The 22,532-nt window shown below is 31.0% G+C and overlaps 1 protein-coding gene across 1 annotated transcript in view; it reads right to left on the bottom strand.

Moving 5' to 3' along the window:
* Positions 1–1,300: 1,300 nt before the first annotated feature.
* LOC108903641 overlaps positions 1,301–22,532 on the bottom strand; it is a 43,309-nt gene continuing 22,077 nt past the window's right edge. Inside the window, exons 8-16 of the mRNA XM_018705882.2 lie at positions 21,054–21,325; positions 15,076–15,199; positions 12,758–12,915; positions 7,691–7,838; positions 7,376–7,630; positions 7,072–7,283; positions 6,438–6,723; positions 1,944–2,069; positions 1,301–1,720 (exon numbers count right to left, since the gene is read on the bottom strand). Of these exons, the coding sequence (XP_018561398.1) occupies positions 1,424–1,720; positions 1,944–2,069; positions 6,438–6,723; positions 7,072–7,283; positions 7,376–7,630; positions 7,691–7,838; positions 12,758–12,915; positions 15,076–15,199; positions 21,054–21,325 (1,878 nt within the window). The 3' untranslated portion in view covers positions 1,301–1,423. The remainder of the gene's footprint in view (positions 1,721–1,943; positions 2,070–6,437; positions 6,724–7,071; positions 7,284–7,375; positions 7,631–7,690; positions 7,839–12,757; positions 12,916–15,075; positions 15,200–21,053; positions 21,326–22,532) is intronic.

Raw genomic sequence — 22,532 nt, 5'->3', positions numbered from 1 at the left:
AGTTATAACTTAAAAAATTAAATTGATATTTTATTATTTCTTTAATTTAATGTCAATAGCATAAGAAGTAAAATAGAGTGCAGTGAAAATTTAAAACATACTTACGCGAGTGCGGTCACTAGGAAACAGACTCGGAGGCAAAAATTAGTTGATTTTGAACCTGGCGAGAGTTAAAATTTTGCGTCCGATAAACTTTTTGGTTAAAAGTGATAAAACCTTGGTATGAAGGTTGTAAACATATAAATTGCACACTCGGCGACATCATGTAGTGAAGCAATACAGCACAGGAAGCACCAGTCCAGGGAAATAAGGTAAATTCTCATACATTTATTACATTTCCACTGTCTGCAAAGGGTAGTGTCTTCGTTTGGAGGGCCCAAACGAAATTTTGGTGCCGATTCAAGTCCTGTTTTCAAAGAGCTGGTGGATTTGACGTTACAATAAACAAGGACAAGCAGAAATTTGAAACATTGAGCACGGAATAGAGTAAGGATGCAGCATTCAAACCGGAGCAACTCCACCACCTAGAATACGAGAGGAGCACCCCTATATTTTCAGGATCGATTCAGTGCACAGGTCCGTTATCAGAGTATTTTGCGACGCTACAAGGTAAAAGAAATTACATAATTAGGTGTTTTCTTTTAAATTGTTCCATTTATTTATGTAAACTTCTTGTTGTTTATTTATAATTAGTTAAGATATTGGCACAGCCTACGTAGGCAGTTTTGTGTTAAAAAGAAAAATATTTATTAAACTAAATTGTTCAAAGGTTTATTTGCGATTTAATTCTTGTTTCTTTTAATTTGGCATCACCAAAATTAGATATCAAAATAAAATAAAGTCAAATAAATTCATTTAAATTATAAATCAGATCCAGGTCCAGTACTTCTTTGCTGAACCGCCCCTGTAGACTCTCACAAATTTGTTAAAAATTTTCTTAACTCCCAGGAAATGGTATTTTAAAAGTAAGTGTCTCAACTGATGGGAGTTCGAAACCTCGAAATTGTCTCTAAGACTGGAGCCTACATATAAGCATTGTGACGAAAGTGATTGTCTCTGTTTGATTATTCTGAGCTATCCGAGGGTTACATACAATATACAACAATACAAATCAAACACATACACCAATATAAAAAAATACATAACAATATATCACACTTTTTTCTCAAAATGTGTCAGGGAATCCTTATTTATTTATACGTGTACCTTGTATAATGTGTGTTATTTTATTCAAAGAAATTACACATTTATTATAAACATACATATAGGTAAATGTAAATATAAGCGAACATTAAAAAATAGGTAGTTGACAATTTGTAAGACACCTGTAAATTCAAATGAGTAAAAATTCAAGTTAATTAATAAAATTCATCACAGTTTTGATCCATGATATTAAAAGATACTGATTTCAAATATTTTCAAATTAATATCTGTCAAATTCATGTCCGTTTAGAATTGATCTAACTTTTCTCTTATCGACATTACTTTCCTTAATACTTGCTCTATTTGAGTTACTTTCAGTAAGGCTATTAGAAACGGTTTGAGGATGATGCACTGGTGTTATTTTGACTTCTTTCTTGTTGTTAAAATAGTGGAAGTTTGCATAACCGATTATTGCAATTCCCACAGCTATTCCAAACCATCTAGCTACCTTAACTGCTTTTACTACTACGAATATACTTTTCACTTTCTTTAAAAGGGGTCCTTCGAGATCTACACTCTACAAAAATCATAACATAAGTATTTGATGTTGTAGTACATACCAAACATATCATTTCTACATTCTGCTGTATAAAAATGTTATCTGACAATATTTTCAAAATTGTATCATTTCAAGTAAGTATAGTAAATTTTTTGTTCATAACATGTGTGTATCAAATTTCTTTATTTTTCTTTATTCATTGACGTCCTAACTATAACTTAATTTAAAAAATATCACTCACCTCCTGTACCCAAAGTAATGGATGAAGAGCTACCGGTAGATTTTTCATTAATGTTATTTTGTTGTTGGGCGCTATTGGTAAATTGAACTGTATACGTTTATATGCTGCAATAGGAGCTGCAGTCATCTTAAAAATAAATAATTTATTTTAGACTAATGTTTAAAGTATTATATTCATAGTTCTTTGTTATATTAAGGCCCGGTACTTTGAATCTCGGTTAAAGGTTGATTAACTGATCAGGCGATTAGACTGTACATATACAGATTTATTTTATAAATTATAGTCACAGTCTATTCGCCTGATAATCAAACCTTAACCGAGACTCAAAGTACCGGGGCTAAAGGTATAATATTATTATATATTATGTATAAGGTACTCCATAGAGTTGTGTTCAAATTTAGGCAGCAAAGGTAAACTTAATTCTAAAAGACGCAAAAGTAGTACATTAATATTTATTTTGTTCTGTTACGGGCCTTATATGGAATTATGAAATGTATACAGTGTGTCCAAGATAAGGATCGGATAGCATTAGGATCTAGAAAACGGTAAGAGATACGGAGTGGTTCAAATTAGAAAAAAGTTGTATTTTTTATACCTAACAATATGCAGTTTAGAAAGTTTTAAAATTCCGGGTAATTTCGAAGATATCCGGATAAACTCGAAATTTTGCAAAATTGTTTTATTTTATTCTGGCTTATTTGAAAACGAATTTTAAAATAAATTGCATATTTACATTGACACGTTTTTCGCTCTGTCCAATGGCATCAACATTTTTACAATCCGACGTTTCGTCTTCGAGGAGCCATCATTAGGTTAATTTTTTTAAATACGTCGCTGCTATTTTTATGACTAAATCTAAAATCATTTTTAATTCTGAATTAGACGATTAGTTTAAAAAATAAAATTCGGTTATTTTCTGAAATAAAAACTTATCTTAGTCGAAAAGCTTATATGAGAATAGCCATGATGGTCACTTACATCATCCGACCACAATTCTCTAGGTTTTTATTTATGAGATGAAATAAAATAGAATTGTCATTACAGTTCAAGCTTGTACTCGGAATTAGGACGCTCTGAATATATCATTAATTAAACATTTATGAAATAAGATATTGTTAATTGGTTTAGGAATTTAACAACTTGTAACTTTGGAACGAATAAAGATCGACCAACCACTTAGGTTGTTTAGTTCACAGAATTAAGTGTACGAAGAAAACTGTTGAATTTCCACCGTCATTTATTTAAACTAATACCTACTAACAATAATTGATTTATATCCTTATCATGCAAGCAACGGTAGATATAAATTTAATATGAAAACGAGTTTTTGATTAAAATACGATTGTCTATGAAATTTACTAATATTTATATCATTAACTTGATACAGTTAATAGTAAAAATGATAATGTTGATGATGATGATGAACCGAGTGAAGATTTAGTTTCGTGCATAATTAAGCAGATAATTGTGTGTTTAGTGCAGCAAATGGAAGAAGCAGTACCATGACATTAAAATTAAATATCGTTATTAAATACTATAATTTTATGGTAAGTTATAGTGTTTCCTAGTATAATCTCTTGGTGTTAAAATACGTAACCAATTATAAGAGAATAGTTTTTCTCAAGAGTGATTAATGTGTAGTGTTATTTTATTATTGAATGAAACGTAAGTATTTGAAGAAGGATAAGTATTGAATCTGTTCTTCTATATACCGATATACTGTTAATAATTTCCCTGAGTCACTCACTATATATGTATTAATTCAAGTTAGTTCTTATGTTCAACTTTTTTGCAATGAAGCAATTGTATAATTTCAGATTTTATTTCAGTTTTATATATTGAAAATTCTTGACTGTAGTGTATTAATAACACAAGCGAACAAAAAAAAGTCCAAATCCAAGAGTCCCACATATCATTTCGGAAGGAATTCGATGCACTGAACACGATCCTGTAGTCAGAATTCATGACTTCACGACAAATTTTAGAGAAAAGTGAAAACTGGTCCAAATATGGGTCAAAACTGATTTTTTCATTAGTTTTATCCAAATATATCATTTTCGTAGTGTTTTGAGACGCTGAATACGATACCACTAGTGAAATTTACCTTAATCAGTGTCTACAATAATTTTGCTTTATCATTAAATTTGTTTTTAAAGTAGTTGTAATAAAAGTCATGCATTATTTTCAAAATACCTAATATACTAAATGTAATCGTTTAATTGTTTTATTTCAGTTGTAACCATATCTTTATCAAAAATTGTGTAACTGAAAATTTGACTTTGAAATATAATAGTGTGCATAATATCTACCTGAGCTTCTAGCGACTAACTTTACGTCTTTATGTTTTCTAATATTTTCCATGGTTTTTCCAGAATCGGCATTATTCATGTTTATAAAAATTTTTGCTTAATTTTCTACACTGTATATAAGTCAATATATATTTTCAACCAACAACTTAGCTTAAATTTTAAAATTCCATAAATTTTTTCAACTTTTAATCCTAAAGCAGTAGTCAATAATTTTGGAATTTTTAATTTTGATGTTGCACGTAAAAGTGGTAAGTCCTTATCTTTTTTATGACGTACATTAGTAATTACTTTTTTAATTTTCAGGTACGTAAAAAAAGCACTAATTTTGGATTTTCTGAGAAATATGGAGGTCAGAGGTAAATCTCACTAATAGCATCGTATTTAGCGCCTCAAAATACGACAAAAATGGTATATTTGGACAAAATTTCGGAAAAAATCTATTTTCACCCATATTTAGGCTAGTTTTCAGCCAAGTAGTGGTTTTTCTGAGAAATATCGAGGTCACGGTTAAATGTTATTAATGGCATTGTATTCAGTGCCTCAAAATACTACGGAATTGATATATTTGGACAAAATTTTTCACCCAAAAAGTTCACTTTTCTCCAAAATTTGTCATGAAGATATGAATTTTGACTACAGGATCGTATTCCTTTTGAAATGATTTGTGGGTCTCTTGGGTTTAGCCTTTTTTTGTGTACCTGTGTAATCTATGGTAGAGTATTATTTGAATAATCTATCTGCTAAGTCGACCTATCATCTATAATAATCTAATTTTAGGTTAATACAACTTTACCATTGAGATGATAATGTCAGGCAAAATTATATTCTACAATAGAGTGACGCATTGATCGATCTAAACTGTGGGCGTTAATTCGAATTACACTGTAGCACTTCTGTAAAGTGGATTCCAATGGTAAGCCTACAAATTTGAACATAACAATAGCTGTCAAAAGAACAACTTGCGTAAGAAAATATAAGTGGCTTAAATCCCTAAAAAAAAAAAAATAAATATTATCGTACAATTATACCTAAACTTCTTCTATTTTTGAAGAGTCGTTTCAATTTAAAGTAGTTTTAAGAAAGAAAAACATATAGCTAAGTCTATAAGTTCAATCTATATTCCGTTGTCTATAATCTTTATGTTTGAAGAAGTTTCTTAATGCCACACACGATGGAAAGAAAAAAGATATGACGAATAATGGCCAGATATATTGTAGCGGATTAATTAATCGTTTCACGAACAAACTCGCAAAAAAACTGTCCGTACCTCTTAGTTGAGGACCAAGTTAATTAAAAAACGGTTCTAATTGGGTCTTTATCAACTACCTAGTTAGAGTATTTGATCTACTCTACAATATATTAGCGATGCACTTTTATCCATTTTTAACGTTCTTTTCTTTTATGTAAAATGATCTGACAAGCAACTTCATCCTAATTATTGCAGTAGTACTTAATTTCAACATAATTCAATTTATTTCATGTAAGCATAAACACAAATCACAGTCTAAGTCCATCAGGCTTAACTTGTCTAAAAGAGTGAACATATTGCACTGCATTAAGGTCTCGTGTGAAACAGGACAAGATGGATTAAGATCATAGATTCGACAACATAGAGAAAGCGCTAGAAGAAGAGATTACCATTGTAAGGAAAGAAGTAGAAGATATGAAGAAATAATTTGGAAATAATAAAACAAGGCGTGATTCCATGACAGAAACTGTCAAAATTAAACAGTCTCCAAAGTTCGGTTAAATTTCAACCCCCAGTTTATAACTAGACTAACAGTGAGAAAGCTACAGTCCTAATAGTGTCATAGAGGTAAGGCCTTAGAAGTTTTACACTAGTAGAAGGAAGAGGATTATGATGACCCTAGAAATGTTATTTGGTGACAAACACATACAGCAAGACTACCAAATGCAGCTGAAAAGACTGAGCAAATGAGGGTTTATAGTAGTATGAGGCGGACATAACTCCTTCACTTGGCAGATCCAACAACCCCGCGCGGCTTTATGAAGCAGACAGCTATTCAGATAGCTGTTATTTATTGATGGATGTTACCGAGGTCACAAGGTCACAGACAGTAGCATTGTGTATTTTGAGCATGAGTGACTGTAGATTTAGCATATTTCTGCTACTTCAATGTGTGTTACCGCTTACTAGCAGAGTAATAAAGAATAGTGATCTTACAGGTTCGAAAAATACTTCTAGTTTATGCTTATCAGGAAGAGGATGCATTCCTTTAACTTGCTTAAAGTAAATTTCATCTGTTTTGAGGAAATGAGGAAGGGTCACGTAAATCGGCACTCCCAGACATTTGGATAAGTCGAATACTCCTTTCTTCAGGCAAGTTTTAGGGGTATCGCAGTAACATTTTTCATCTTCATTATGGTCCATGTCTCCTAAGTCCATGTCGTAGTGGAGTACATTGATTCCTTTTAATACTGTGGTTCCCGCTGGAGGAACACTCACACTCCTAAAAATGTAGATAAGTGTAAGGTGAATGAATACCAAAGCCTTCTATAAGTGATTTGATTATTGATTGACTAGTTAATGACGGGAAAATTTTAAAATTTTTTCCTTTTCAGAAAAATAAGTACAGACCAATACAAATAAATTTGCGTTTCTGACCCAGGCAGAGCTGCGCGTTAGGGAGAAGGAATAAGACATAGGTGTAGCGATTTGAGATAGCGCTTTATTAGTAGTGATTACGAGTATATTTTCAAAACCTTGTAGTTATTAAAAATTATGAATACGTATTAACCTAAAAAGGATTTTAAATAATATTAAAGCACTTAATAGGATAAGATATATGTTAGTTTACCTGCACATATCCGATACATAAGTTGATATCTCTTCTTCCGGTTCTAGAAGAGGTGGAAAAATCCAGCCATCCGTCCCTCTCAAAGTATTGCATTCTGGCGTTCCCCATAAATGTATTTCTCGTTTGCCATCTACTTCTAAAATTTTTCCTAAGTCTTTAGATTTTGAAATCCCCCTTAATACTTTTACCCTCTTTCCCTTTGTAGCATTTCTCTGAAATTAATGAAAGAAATAAACATAAACACATATAAAACGACTGAACGGCAGATTGTAACAAGTTTTTATGTTTTCCAAAAAAAACTTACAGGTCCAAGAAGAGAAAATAAGTAAACCTCATTTCCAGTTGTCTTTATTCCAGGAATCTTCGATTTTATTTGTGTGCATACAGCTTTAGCTGGAAACTCCGTTACTTTACAATTAATTGCCATTCCATCAAATAATATGTCCTTTACTTTTGCTGTTAAATATATAGACTCAAGATCGGGAAATATCAAACCAATTGCTTTATTGACGATGGGCAGCAAGGCTGGCATATCTCTATTGACAAGGTTAACCATGCCCTGGAAATGAGTGCAAGTTAACGCATTACTTATACCATTAACTGAACTTTTAATACTTACAATAATTAAAGGATGAATTACAGTGACGTAATCATCATCTCTTAGTATACCAGATTTTTCTTGATTAAACTTATACACTGAATAAGGACTGTAGGTTAAACTATCATCTCCATCATTATCCACAACATCAACTTTCTCCACGTATTCACTGAAACAGCAATAATAAACCTAATTCAGTCAATCTTTTGACAGGCTTAAAGTTGGATGACTAAAAATTTAATTTCCTGTTGGTCAAAGTATTGATGGTATTGTCATCGCATGGTATATTCGACAAGGATGTCTGAAAAATATGAATCGTATTGGTTTACTGAGAGAACGTCAACATTTTTCAACTGTATTACTTGTTTCATGTTTTCTATAGAAACAAATGAGTTTAATTATTAATGTTTATTATTTTCCTGAGTCAATGTTCTACATGTAAGCTCTCTGTAATTGGTTTCGCTGCTTGGTGGAATTCGAGTTCAATTTTGTCTCAGGCGGCATGGAAACGCCCAATGGCAGACTTGAAAATTCGAGTATAGGAAACTTTATTTGGTTCTTTCACTACGACTTTGAGACTTCTTGGGTAAGCTTTGGTGGAAAGCGTTTTTCGCCGTCGCCGTCGTCGCGAATCTATTTTGTAAATTCGAAAGTGTAGTAACGATCAGCCGATTCGAAAGGTAGGTACTAACATACAGGCTGCCCGATAAACATGCGCACGAAAGGTAAAGGACTATATGGAAAGTATAACATATCAATATGAAGACGCAAAGTGTTTTCAATTGAAATCTCATGGATGTTGTCTCCTGCGTGGCACCCATAATAATGTGAAATTGTATTAAAAATATGCGCTTTAGTTGTAACACCTGACTATTTTCAGTAAAAAAAAGAACGAGGAAAAATTGCAACAGAAAAGCGATAAGCATAAACATTTTTTAATGTATTTTTCTTCTCTGCAATTATTTAGCAGTTTATTTATTTTCTTCATTTATTTGGTTACAATACGTAGTCTTAGGTGAGAATCTAATGAGATCTAATTCAATTTCCAATAATGTGTCATTATATGGTGTTTGAAATTACATTGATATCCATGCACTTTGGGCCGCTAACACGTTCACCTTTTGTTCTCACATCTAGAATTTATTAAATAATATAAAATAATTTACATATTTTGTTGACCAAGTTCATTTCTTATTGCTAACGAAGAATTATACAGGGTGTCCGGTAAGTACCTCCTAATCTCTCGGGAGTATATAGGGGAGGTCAAAATAAAACTAGTTCTTCCTATAATTTTTTTTCCTAATGTGCCCCCTAACGGAGTTATGGGGGGTCAAAGGGGTACCTAGAAATTAACGTTTAGGGTTATAACTTTGAAACCACCCTGTATATTTTAATAAAATTTTCGTACGTTGTATTACACATGGAGCTCTACGATTTGATGCTAAAATCAACTTTTTGCTATTATCAGGTGTCCAGAAACGGACTGGCCCTATCACAATTTTTCTCAAAATTTTGACAGAAGTAATTTTATCAAACTGAAAATATTATTATTAGATACTCTGAAGGTTTTTCTTTAAAAATGGTACTCTTTATTTATTTCGAAAAAATGAACGGTTTGCGAGATAAATCGGTTTTGAAAAAAATTGGTAACAAAAACAACAATTAAAATTTATTTTTTTTACATATTATTTCATGCATTTAATTTCTTTAACTTTATCAAGTCCAGAAATCTTTGAACGGGTTGGCTATACTTTATGAGCAAGTAGTGACCAATTAAAAATAACATTTGAAAAATAACTTACTTACAAGACATGCAACAAAGAACATTCAACAATGAACAAAGGTACCTAAATGTTACTTCGGTAGATGTTCAAAATGAGCACCCCGTACTTCAATGCACTTTCTAATCCTACGAATGTTTTCCCGGTGCACTTGAAATAATATTCCGTGATTATTGCGGAGATGGTCACAGTTCTGTGTTAGCCTCAGCAGAAGTTCCTCTCTACTATTTACGGGTGTTGAATAAACGTTATTTTTTAAATGACCCCACAGAAAAAAGTCTAATGGGTTTAGGTCGGGCGACCTAGGTGGCCATAATACAGGTCCGCCTCGACCTATCCATCGATCACCAAAAACATTCGTCAGATGTTGACGTACTAAACGATCAAAGTGGGGTGGTGCACCGTCATGCATGTACCACATTTCAGTTCTTATTTGAAGGGGCACTTCTTCTAACAAAATATTTAGATTTTCCTCTAAAAATTGCAAATAAAGAGCACCATTAAGTCTTTGCTCCAGAATAAATGGACCAATCAAATGATTCCCGATAATGCCAGCCCACACATTCACCATAAACCTTTGTTGGTAGCGAGTTTGAACTAAAGCGTGAGGGTTTTCTTCATCCCAGACATGTAGATTATGCGAATTAATTATGCCGTCTCTTGTAAAACCTGCTTCATCGGTGAACAAAATAGATGTACCAAAATTATGATTCCGAATATGATGCTGTAAAAACCAATTGGCGTATTGAAGTCTTTTTGGATAATCATCTGGAGACATAGCATGTACTTTTTGGATGTGGTACGGGTAAAGCAATTGTTCTTTCAGAGTTTCATGTACAGCCCATTTTGTAACATTGTTTTGCGCCGCAAGCTTCCTTATGCTATTTGAAGGATTATTAGCAACGTCTTCCAATATTTGTTCCTCTACATGAGGGTCTCGTACTCTCCTCGGGGCTCCTGCTCCACCACGGCGTGGCAAAAAGCTTCCTAAATAAAGGATTCGGAAGAAATTAGTTTCACTAACGTTTTTCACTATTTTTTTTTACCTGTTTCTCTTAAACTACGATCAACTCTTTCAAAAGTTTTTGGACTCGGCAAATGTCGACCCGGAAACCTTTCCTCATAAAGTCTTCTTGCCTCCACGGAGTTGCATAATGCTTCCCCATAAATTAGGTGCATATCAGCATATTCTGCACAGGAATATTCTTCCATTTTTAAATGTTATTTCTAACGGCTTAAAACGAATACCACAATAAAATTGAATTTTTATTCTGTCACGCGCCTTTGACAAGTACTTTAAAATCAACAGGGTCTAACAACGAAAACAATAGAAAAGAACTCCATGGAGACAAGAGCAATAATAATTTGTAGATGTATTTTGGTCATAGATGTTGATTTTACAAGAAACGGCATTATTCATTCCCTTAATTCACCACCAGTAAATGTTTATGGTGAATCTGTAGGCTGGCACTAGCGGGAATGATTTTATTGTAAAAAAATAAATTTTAATTGTTGTTGTATTTGTTACCAATTTTTTTCAAAACCGATTTATCTCGCAAACCGTTCATTTTTTCGAAATAAATAAAGAGTACCATTTTTAAAGAAAAACCTTCAGAGTATCTAATAATAATATTTTCAGTTTGATAAAATTACTTCTGTCAAAATTTTGAGAAAAATTGTGATAGGGCCAGTCCGTTTCTGGACACCTGATAATAGCAAAAAGTTGATTTTAGCATCAAATCGTAGAGCTCCATGTGTAATACAACGTACGAAAATTTTATTAAAATATACAGGGTGGTTTCAAAGTTATAACCCTAAACGTTAATTTCTAGGTACCCCTTTGACCCCCCATAACTCCGTTAGGGGGCACATTAGGAAAAAAAATTATAGGAAGGACTAGTTTTATTTTGACCTCCCCTATACACTCCCGAGATTAGGAGGTACTTACCGGACACCCTGTATATTATTTGAATAAGCTTAATATTAAAATCGTTATTTGAGTTAGTCGTAATATAAATATCAATAAACCTGATATTTGAAAGTAATATATTATAGATAATAATGTGTTTTATAGATTACTGGAGTCCTAGTCATTATAATCTCTCTATTCCAACATCTTTATACAGGACGTTCTGAAAATCAGTCAGCAAATTCCGGGAAGAAAAAATTTAACTTTGACAAGCTATAACTTGACGATTCGAAAAAAATGTTTATTACATACTGCTATTATTTTAATCCGTAGAATCACCTCCCGGAGTTTCTTGACGGACTTTCAAAACATCCTGTATATTTTTCTAGTTCCATAGATTTTCCCACAATATTCAAATGAATTTTTAAAATAGAATAAGTATGTACTTGTTATTTGCTGGTTTGATATATTGACTTTTAGATTTTCTCGGAAACTGAAGTGAGTCTATTATCACCAGCTTAGTTAATCAGTACATTCTCGCCAAAATACATTAAAAAATAAGGACACTTGTTCTTAAAATGATTTCTAAGGGCTCTATGATCCTTCAAAGATTGACAGTGAATTGGATCAGTAGCTAAAGAACACATCAAATTAAACAGTACAATTCCTTCAGGCAAAAATTGAACAAAATCTAAATAATGGCATTGAAATTAAGAGGGGTCTGTGGGGTTCTAATAGTCTAAAAAATGTTGTTAGTAGTAAATACATGTAGATGAAGATAATCTTCATCACATATTTGGATGGAATATTTTCAATCAAAACTTTTATGTCTCTTAATTTTTTTCCATGTAATGTACTATTAATATTTAAAATCCAACACGTTACACAGTTGGGTGCATTGTTAGCATGGGATAATAGCAGGTCAAAATAATAATAACTTATTTATTGGAATAAAATAAATAAATTTAGTATTTCCATAACAATGTTCCTTTGGGTTTATAAATTAGAGTAAAATATTTGATTTTTGTATATGATCTGCCATCGACGATCATAATATTGTCATGCTTTTTGGACTTTTACTTGTGAAGCATGTATAAACGTTTTGTTTGAAAATGATTCATAAAAATCTGAAATTCTCTCTAATTCAGACGCAGCTGGTTACGTTCTTGAGTAACTGAAGTTTTAGAAGGGTCAGAGAGCTCTAAAGAATCGCGTTAGACAAAATTCCTATCCTTATTTCGTTTTCCTTTCTTGTTTGTTTTTACGAGAAAATTCAGCTCAAAAATTTGCGATATTGCTGTTACACCCTATATCTTTTATTCCTTCAGTTACTTTTAGAACCGAAGACAACTTCATATTGTATTCTATGATTATCTGAATACTTACGAAAATACTTACTCATAGCAGTATGGACCAATTTCTTCCAAGATGGGAATGGAACCAGTTTGTACCTCCATAGGATTTGATACATTAAAAAAATATACGTGGAAGTCTAATGGAAATGGTAATTTCAAGTATAAACTTCTGATTGCATTTCTTTTTCTGAGAGCAGTTTGCTGCAGGAACAAATTCACTTTTTACAGTTCAGTAGATAGATAAGTAAACCTTCGTCTTACAAATAAAGATTAATTACTTTCAGATAATACAATATATATCTAAATGTCAGTTTGGAGAGTCTTTTGAATACAAATATTCATAAACAAATTATATACCTACAACAAGAGAAATTTTTTGCTACTATTAGTAAAAATGCACTAATCGTATCAAAATATCTGCACTAAATAGGCGCCAAATGAGTTGCTTTCTTACCACAACGAAATATACTTTGGTAAAAAGAACTCTCACACAAATTAAAGAAGTATGTATAACAACATTATGAAAAGAAAATGAGCTGAAATGGTTTCTCTCATGGGGCGGCTAGCTTCCTGGCCAGATTCCTATCGTGAAACGAAGATAACCGTTAAAAGTATGAAAAATAAGAAAGAAGGTGCTTACTGCATACAGTCTCAAATTTATTTATGGTGCGTCGGTTGCTGGACTGTAGCACGAAGTTCCATAATGAATACTGCTGATACTGACTGAAATATTCAAGACGCCGGGGATTCTGCAGCTTCAATTCTGTGTTGACCAAGATATGGGAATTAGAAACAGAAAATTAGTTGCAACACCAAAAAAAACATGTGCACTAAAACCTTTCTATGTGTCGACTGAGACAAAACTAGGACCTTAGGGCAGAATATTGGTTTTAGCTGCAGGAAATTGGGTCGACATATACACACGTGAACTGAGATAAATTTCGATTTCATCCAGAAATTATTAAATAAGGACTCGGTTACTCTAAGTGAGTTCTAATTTCCTACAAATTATAACTCACGACACATTTACTTACCCGAGCAGAGCAATTCACTTGAGGCAGATCGACAATTGAATAAAATTCTAGTGGGCTATTAAATAGCGACAAAACATTTTTTTGTTGTGGTGGCAAACACATTTACTTATGGCAACATGATTCTTTTGCTATCCTCGCAAATAATTTACTAATAGTAGCTAATATATCCTATCAAAACAACCCACTTGGATGATTTCTTTCAGTGTATAATTTCGTTTTCTCATTTTTAAATGTAAAACTTTAAAAAATCGTTTATCCATGGTAATTTCACTTTAAATTCTGAAATCATGGGAATGTATTCCATAGTGACAAATAAGTGTTCTTACTCTGCTCTATAAACTTTTGTCAAGTTCTTCGAGACTTAGAATATTCAAGTTCTAAATCGTTTGTTGCATCTCCGAAATATATAAATAAATTAAAAAAAAAATTGGTAAATTTTAGAAATGAAGAGATTTTTTAATTGATAAAGTAGTTGCATCACTTGTCAGTGGCATGCAACCGAGGTGCATGTAAAAGTAGTAAAAAATATTAATAATAAATTTAGATGAGCATTCATTTTGTTTTGTGGAAATTGAGATTTTGGTCGACAAATTCATTGGTGGTTGGAATAAATTATGGACAGTATTGGACCGGTAGGTTTTAACCAATAAGAGAATCTCCGTATAGGTCGATTAAACTTTAACCCATTGAATTATTTTCTCTGAAGAGCCCAAAATTTATGGTATCAGAATGAACTCGAAATGAATTGAGGCAAAAACATAAGAAAATTTACTACTGGCTATTAAATTGACTATTTTTTCTATTAGAAAAATAAAACACTATTGTTTTGTGTTCTCCAATAGCCTTTTCAGTTTCTTAATGAAAAGCTTCACATCGAAAATTAGCAGTAAAATATATTTAATGTTTTAATATGAGATAATTCAGTAGAATAAAAAACAAAATAGCTCGTAAGCAATACATCTTACCAAAAAAATAAGGTGATGAGGAAAAATGCGTTTTTGCTATATTTTGAATAGCATCACCTAAATTTTTTATTTATAGGAAACAACAGTGATTTATATTTTGTAAATAGAAAGGTATTTGATACATGCAATCCAAATAAATACCAAATAAATATTCATAATCATTCATATTCATATTTCATATCACTTTTTCAAACGTTCATGTCTTGTATCGCAAAAATTTAAACTCCTGACATAAATGTTTGTAGAATAATTGTAGGAATTCATCACTGTAATTTCAGAACTACAGAAATCACTCTGTATTTACTTTAAAAATTGAAAGAAGAGATTCAATAATACACATTACTTAAATCATTTCTACTTACATCTCTTATGCCGAATTTTAAAATTTGTTCAAAAGCAAGAAATCCAAACACCACAGAAAACACTATGAGGGACCCACCAGCCATCGAAAGCTTATGTAATAATATCATTTTATGGTAAAATAAATTTCAAAGTGACTACATTAATCACCAAATATTTTTATTTTAAATAAATATTCACTTTTACCATCAAAATGTTTTACGGAATGACAAAAATGATAAAAATCGCATTATCGAATCGCTCAAGTAACTGGAATTAAAGTTTGGTGGGGAGTAAAAACAAATATCTAATATAGCTGAAGCATAATGACCAAATTATCATTAATAATAAATATGGTCATTAGGCGGCAATGGCAATGACGAAGGTTTTATAAAGGATAAATTATGAAATTAGTTATAACTGCATTATTAAAAACAAATTAAATCAGTTAAGTAATTAAAAATAAACTGCATTTTTCCTAAAAATATATTTGATGATTCTTCAAAATAATCATATGAAATTAAGGGTGATATTTTCGTCTATGTTGTTTCAAAAGCTGCCACAGTATCAAAATTTTATCATGGTGGAAGAAATAAGTGTCTCACTATTAGTACTTGCTTCTGGCAGTGTCGTATTATGTTTTTGTTAGTGTATTTGTTTTTGTTATGTAGTATAATATATAATTTTTGTAATGTTTAATGATTCAGTATTTGTTTGGGCGCCTTTTGTTGTGTAGAATGTAATTTGTGTGTGTTGAGATTAATCTTTATTGGATGCAGGTTCTCAGTATAAAGTTAAGCAATAACAATGACAAATTTCATCGAATTATACTTTTCTTACCTTGGTTTTGCTTATCTCCCCTCCGGCAGCTTTATCTTGCATAAATAATATTTACAGTGTACACTTTATTACAGTGTAGATAGGAATGTTTAGTAATCAATGATACACTGTCCCTCAAAAACACTTATTATGAATACTAGCATGAGTTCTGGTCTCAGAGAAGCGGTTCAATATTATTCAAATTTACTATCACTATAGATTTGAGTAGGAAGCAATGAATGAAGGAAAATTTTTAACGATTTTAACAATGTGACATTTATTAATTATTCATTTTTAAAGTCCAAACAATATTTTTTTAAAAAACACAGAAATTAGATATGTCATTAACTTTTACATGAATAAATAACTGATAATTTTTTTAGCTCTACCTAATTTAATTTTGAAAATATTTGGTTAACCAATTAGTATTGTTTTAAATGTATTACGAAACAAATTAACTTAAATTAAGAACACATAAACTTAACTAATCTAACTACTATGAAATTTTCTAAAATATGATTTTAATTTCTATTCGCTAATATTGTCTATGTTTTGAAATAAGTTTTTGATTTCGCAAAATGTTTTTAATTCGAATTTGTAAACACTCTAATTTATGTTTTGGGAGAATATGCTTAGGCAACTGGACTTACATTTTCCATTCTCTCGGCATTGGAATGTCCAATATTCACTCTAACCTCGCTTTTTAGTCGTGGGTGATACAGCTGTTCTCGTCTCTTGTGGATCGTTTTTTTTGTGAGTTGGTTGCGCCCTGGTTTTCTACGATGTTATTTGGGGAGGTACAGGATAACATGCACCCCTAACCTGTATCTGGGACCAACTAGTTTCTCTTCCAACTTGTTTACTTCGAAACGATGCTGTGTTGTTTTCCGTTAGAGGGTAAATTTTCTGATTTGTCCTTTTTTTATTGGTCACTTGTATCCATGAGATATTGTTTTCTTACTGCGCACTTTATCTCCAACATATTGCGATGTGATTTTATTTTTAATAAATTACGGCGTAATTTGTATTTTGTAACTGCGTAGTACTTTTTACGTCTTAAAACTAGTTTACAAGAAAATTCTGAATGACAATTCTTATAATAAACTTCTAGCCTATGTTTTTCTGATACTATAATATTTGAATTTTCTTTTGTACTAATTTATTTAACGTTTATTTAATTGTAAAATTGTTAAATTGGCCTTTCTTGTGGCATTTTTCTTGTGCTTTCATGCTTCCACTTCGATCCTAAACTTTATCTTTTTGACATGCTTCTCTATTAAATTAGTTAAATTTTGAATGATAATATTTTAATTTTGATATGATATAACTATGAAATGGGATTTTATTTTACTTTAAAAGTAATTTATGTCTTCTCTATAGTCTACGTTATAATTTTATGAATTTGTGTTATACATTTTAAATTTTTCTCTCTACCATTACTCTGTGTAATGTCTTGAAATACAGTGTGTTCATTTCAATACAAATCAAAATGCAATTTTTTCTACTTCCTGAACCAAAAATGTGAAAATTTATCATATTTTGCATAAAAAAGATACTCTTGTTAGATTTTAATAGCATGAGCCGTTTTCTAGCAAAATCCATTTCAATAATTCATTACTTGCTCAAAAATTCGTACTGCAAAATAAATGTATCAAATTGTGCCATGAGTCCATCAATGTTTTAGTTTGATTTTTTTGAGAAATTGATGGAGGATGCCTAAAATGACACTGTCTCTATGACAGATATTTGATATATTACTTATGCCACTGAATTTTTTAAGACTGTTTTAAACTATTCTGCTGTAATTTAAACTTCGAAAAGATTACAATTGTGGAGAAAGTTGTATATCCCATAATTCACAATAATTTTATTTTCAAGTATTTTTCAGTAAAGAGGAAATAAGAATATTGGAAAATGATATTACATAGACAAATATGAGAATATAAATAATGCACTTTATTTTGTTGCGGTGATAAATGATAACCTCAATGTTAAAAGTCTACCCATTTGACTCCTCTTCCTGTTTTCCATTCCATCAGATTTTAACACTCAACAGTAAAAACCAGTCCTAACGTCACTAGCCCATCACGGTGCATTGAGAAACTCCCAGAATTAGTAATCTCTTCTCATGACCAACAAGATCTTCACATTTTCCGCGCTAATAGAGACATTTAGTGATATGCAGTTGGCACCATTGCGTTGTGCATAACCTCCCCTGTAACCACATGTTCTTGGATTGTTGATATCTTATTTAGTTTCCGTGATATTGTTATTTGAGTAAAACGTGTTTAATAATATAATTTTTAAACAATATATGTATAAAAGTACTCTCTTTTTTTTTCGTTAATTTTGATAACTTATATATTTAATTACGTGCATATTTTAGATCATAAAAAAGTATTTAAGAATAATAAAAGAAAATTTATAAATTTATTTTTGTCTAACCAGAAACGTTGGTGTTTTAGTTTTCGAAAATTGAATTTATTTATTGTATAAAGAAAGTAATACAATAAAATTTCACAGACATATTCTTAATGATTTTATAACTATTATGGTAACAACTAATAAAAACGAAAATTTTAATTTCATTGTTTATTGTTCTATTTCAAATCACAGATAAAATTTGGTACATAATTTATTACATACATACAATAATTTCAAGAAGTCAGGGTAGTCAAGTTTGATCTAGAATACCCCTGTTAAACTTTAGTACATCGTGTGATTTCATTGATTATTTTTTATATTTACAATTTATCTTAGTGTATCTACAAAACCAAGTGCCGTAGTAATAGTGCACGATTTTTTTTTTGTGGGATATAGGTTCATGTATTTTCTGATCTTTTTATTTACTTTTCACATGTGAGAAATCTGTTTGTTTCTGATATTTAGTTAATCTGTGAGATGTTAATAAAGTGTGATTTGATACCATAATTTTAGATGGATATTTATTAAAGATTATTACTATTATACTATTACCATACTTGTCGCTTTGAAACGTGTTAAAAGTTGCCAATATTAGAAAAATAAATATATTCTTTCAATAGTTATTTACACTCAATAGTTAACAACTGTGTACAAATATTTATTTTATCTACAACTATTTAATAATAGACGCATTATAATTGTGATAGTAAGTACATAATGTAACTCATATTACACACCCGTGGAATATGAGTTTCATATTCCACAAGTGTGGAATATGAATTTTTATATTCATATTCATATTCATATTATCATGTCATTCCTTCATCAATTCTAGCTAAAAGAAGAACTACTACAAAATAATAATAATAATAATAATAAGCCACCTTACAGACCTTTTATAGTAGCTATCTACAGGGTGACCCATTTCAAATGGAAAGACCCACGCAATGGAAATAATTGTTATTCGATTTAATTCGAGTTTCTTTGTAAAGATAAGGCTTATAAAATTATATTACGTCGCATGACATTTGAATTGACTTTTCCTTATCAAGGGCCACATGTCATTTTTTTTTCTTTCTTAAATTTGATAAACATTGGTTAGCCTTATGACACTGAATTCTACACCCGCTTATTTGGGTTTCTACCAAATTTCGTGAATTTCGTGTCAGTTATAAAATTAAATTTCTAATTAGGGTAAACAATCTACAAAATTACAAATAAATTAAGTAAACTCCCCTGAGGTGAGGTATATTCAAATAAACAATATATAAAGAATGATAAGTTCAATCATCAAAAAAGATTAAATTAAAGCTTAATGTTATTTTAGGATTTGAAGAAACCATTTCCAATTAAATTTCTGCATCTCCTGTATATTTTTCGTGAAATACGTGATCTATGAGTAAAAGTACAAAGACCATAACAACGTTACGCGCAGTGAATCATAGATTATGTTATTTGGTTTCATAAAGTATTATTGGCTGCAAAAAAGGATCTAACTTTTAGCCTAGGAAAATTAACATTTGACTGACTTCGACAATATTCCCTCCAAGCTGAATTTTTGCAAAGAAATTCTTTGAGGTATCAATGCCAAATCCGCAAAAATCACAACATGGCTACCTAAAATATTGAAGGTCAAATTTTTTTGCAAATATGTCGCATTCTTTGTATCGGACTATACACAGAATGTAGATTGTAGAGAATTTAATTATCTATAAGATTGGAGAATAATTTTTAGAAACTGTAAATTTATCACCCTTGCAGATAATTAAATTCTTTACAACTTTTACAGAGACTTCATGGACGCCCGATGCATAGGAAACGAGAAACCATTTTCTTTGGAACTTTGACATTAATTATCTCGAAAAGAGCGAGGTTTTGGAAAAAAGTAGAAGATACCAATTTTACCAATTTTGTAGATAATTAAATTCTCTATAACCTTTATCGATGTCTAATGCATTTGGGTGCGAGGTATTTGCAAAAACCTTATTTTTGAAACTTTGTCATTGAATATCTAGAAAAAAGGAAAAAATCGGGAAAAATGCAAGAGACCAATGTTATAGATAATTAAATTACAACTTTTATATTGACCTTATGTCCAACGCATAGAACGCGAGGCATTTGTTGATTTTTGCGGATTTGGGTGTGCGAAGCCTCAACAATTCAGCTTGGAGGAAATTTTGTCGAAGTTTCCTCCTTTTTTTTCGTCTAATTTCCATGGGATATTTGTTATGGGTTTTAGAGTTTGAACCGTAAAAACTAAAGAGGCACAAAACCTGTTTTTTACATTTTCAAATAACTATTTTGACGGTTGAAACCCTTCACACCTCTTTTAATTCATACGCCACTGGTTAGTTTTAGATCAAATTTTCTGTGCAGATGGATAAACTATACGAAATTCGAAGCTTATATTTTTAACGATTCTTAAATAATTACTCTTGTTTCTTTTGTTTGGAACGGATCAGCCTTAAAAGTCTGTCACAACTTTTCTCTTACAACATTTATATATAATCTCGAAAAAAGCCTTTTTAGTCTACAATTCCTTCTATCTATTTTATAATTCTATTTATATTAGTTGTAATGTGGCCCTTTTATTCACCACATTGTTGACTTTTTTTACCTAAGGGGTGCAACTACTGTGATTTATTAGTGTCTCTTGTATTCTGTATTTTAAATTTCCTGAAATATAACTATAAAGTAGGCACAATGAATATTTGTACGTTAATCTGCTTTAGCGCAGACTTTGTCTCGTCACCAAAACTAATCGGTATCAGTCTTTGTCATAGCATGATTATCAATTCCTTCCAGGTTATTGCCGCTCACAGTTGAGATTGTTTTCCGGGAATCCGAAGGGTGGACTTTGTGAACTGGAGTGATATCCGCTGTTCCACTTTCTTTAAAGAATAGGTATCCTGCTGCAGATAAACCTAAAAGGGAGCCAAGAAGAACGGTCCATGTTGTGATTTTAACTATCTTTTGTATCTTGAAAAGGTCCTTCAGTGGTTTCGTGAATGTATTGTTAAGTTCTACTCCCTAAAAAATTGCAGATTATTTAATAGATTGACATTGTTTAGTTCGAATTTTTGACAAACCCATAAAGGTTAATAAAAAAATTGTTCTGTTATTTCTAACTCAACAGTAATTAAGGAAAAGGAAAAATAAAAATTGTAAGGATAATTTGTCTTGATAGTACGACATTAATGACAAAGTACTAATATTTAGTTAAGTCAATCATAGAATAGTACATGATTTTAGACTAATAATATGTTTTTCTTCACTAACCGTTACCAATAATTTCTGCCATGATTTGTCAAAAGTATATGGTCACAATATCTTTATTTCATTCTTTAACCATCAACTTATTAGTTGATTTCTGCGTAATTATACAGTACAACATTACAAAAATGAAGAAGGTTTTTTCTCATACAAATCTAAAAATATATTAATTCATAAATATTCGCTCCTGAAGTGGAGTTGAGGATAAAAAAAAAATTAAATAGCTTCTGATTATATTAAAATATTGAGATTAAATGTGTGCACAATATATCCAAAATAACAACAAAATCTATAAAAAACATCAAAACTTTACACCAAAATCAACAGCATTATTGACTTTATGCAAGACTTCTCCAAATTATAACTAAAAAGTGTGACATCATTTATTTTTTCCTATATTTAGAAATATTTAACGGCAATTTATTCACATGACCTAGACATTGACAGTACCTAAACAGTTTTGTAACTTAAGAAGTCATTGATTACCATCATCCACAACAGAAAACAGTTTCATGTCGTGAGAATAAAGTAGACAGTTCACATTAACATTAGCAACAACGTCATTAATAAATAAATTAAAGAGCAAGGGACCTAAGACGAAACCTTGAGGAACACCGAATGTAGCATCAAATTTAACAGACTTGAAACCACGGTACTTTACACACAAACACGTATCGTTAAGATATGAATTAAAAATATTAACTATAATTGGAGAAAAACCATATCAATTAGGTTTACTCAGTAGAATACGGTGGTCAGAGGCTTTAGAAAAACTTTTCTGCGAAATATATAGCATTTTAATTATTTTTAAATATTAAAAAACAAAAGAGAAGTATTGGAGGGAATGAAAATTAGAACGTCAGCCATCTACTACATTAATTATTTTATAAAGATGATTTCTATAGAGAAACCACTTCATATTTTTCAAACGACATACTCTCTAATTTTTGAAATGCAGTACCCT

This window comes from Anoplophora glabripennis, unplaced genomic scaffold (genome assembly GCF_000390285.2).
Source record: "Anoplophora glabripennis isolate ALB-LARVAE unplaced genomic scaffold, Agla_2.0 scaffold56, whole genome shotgun sequence".
In the NCBI taxonomy this organism is placed as follows: domain Eukaryota; kingdom Metazoa; phylum Arthropoda; class Insecta; order Coleoptera; family Cerambycidae; genus Anoplophora; species Anoplophora glabripennis.
This window is presented reverse-complemented; position numbering and strand designations above follow the sequence as displayed.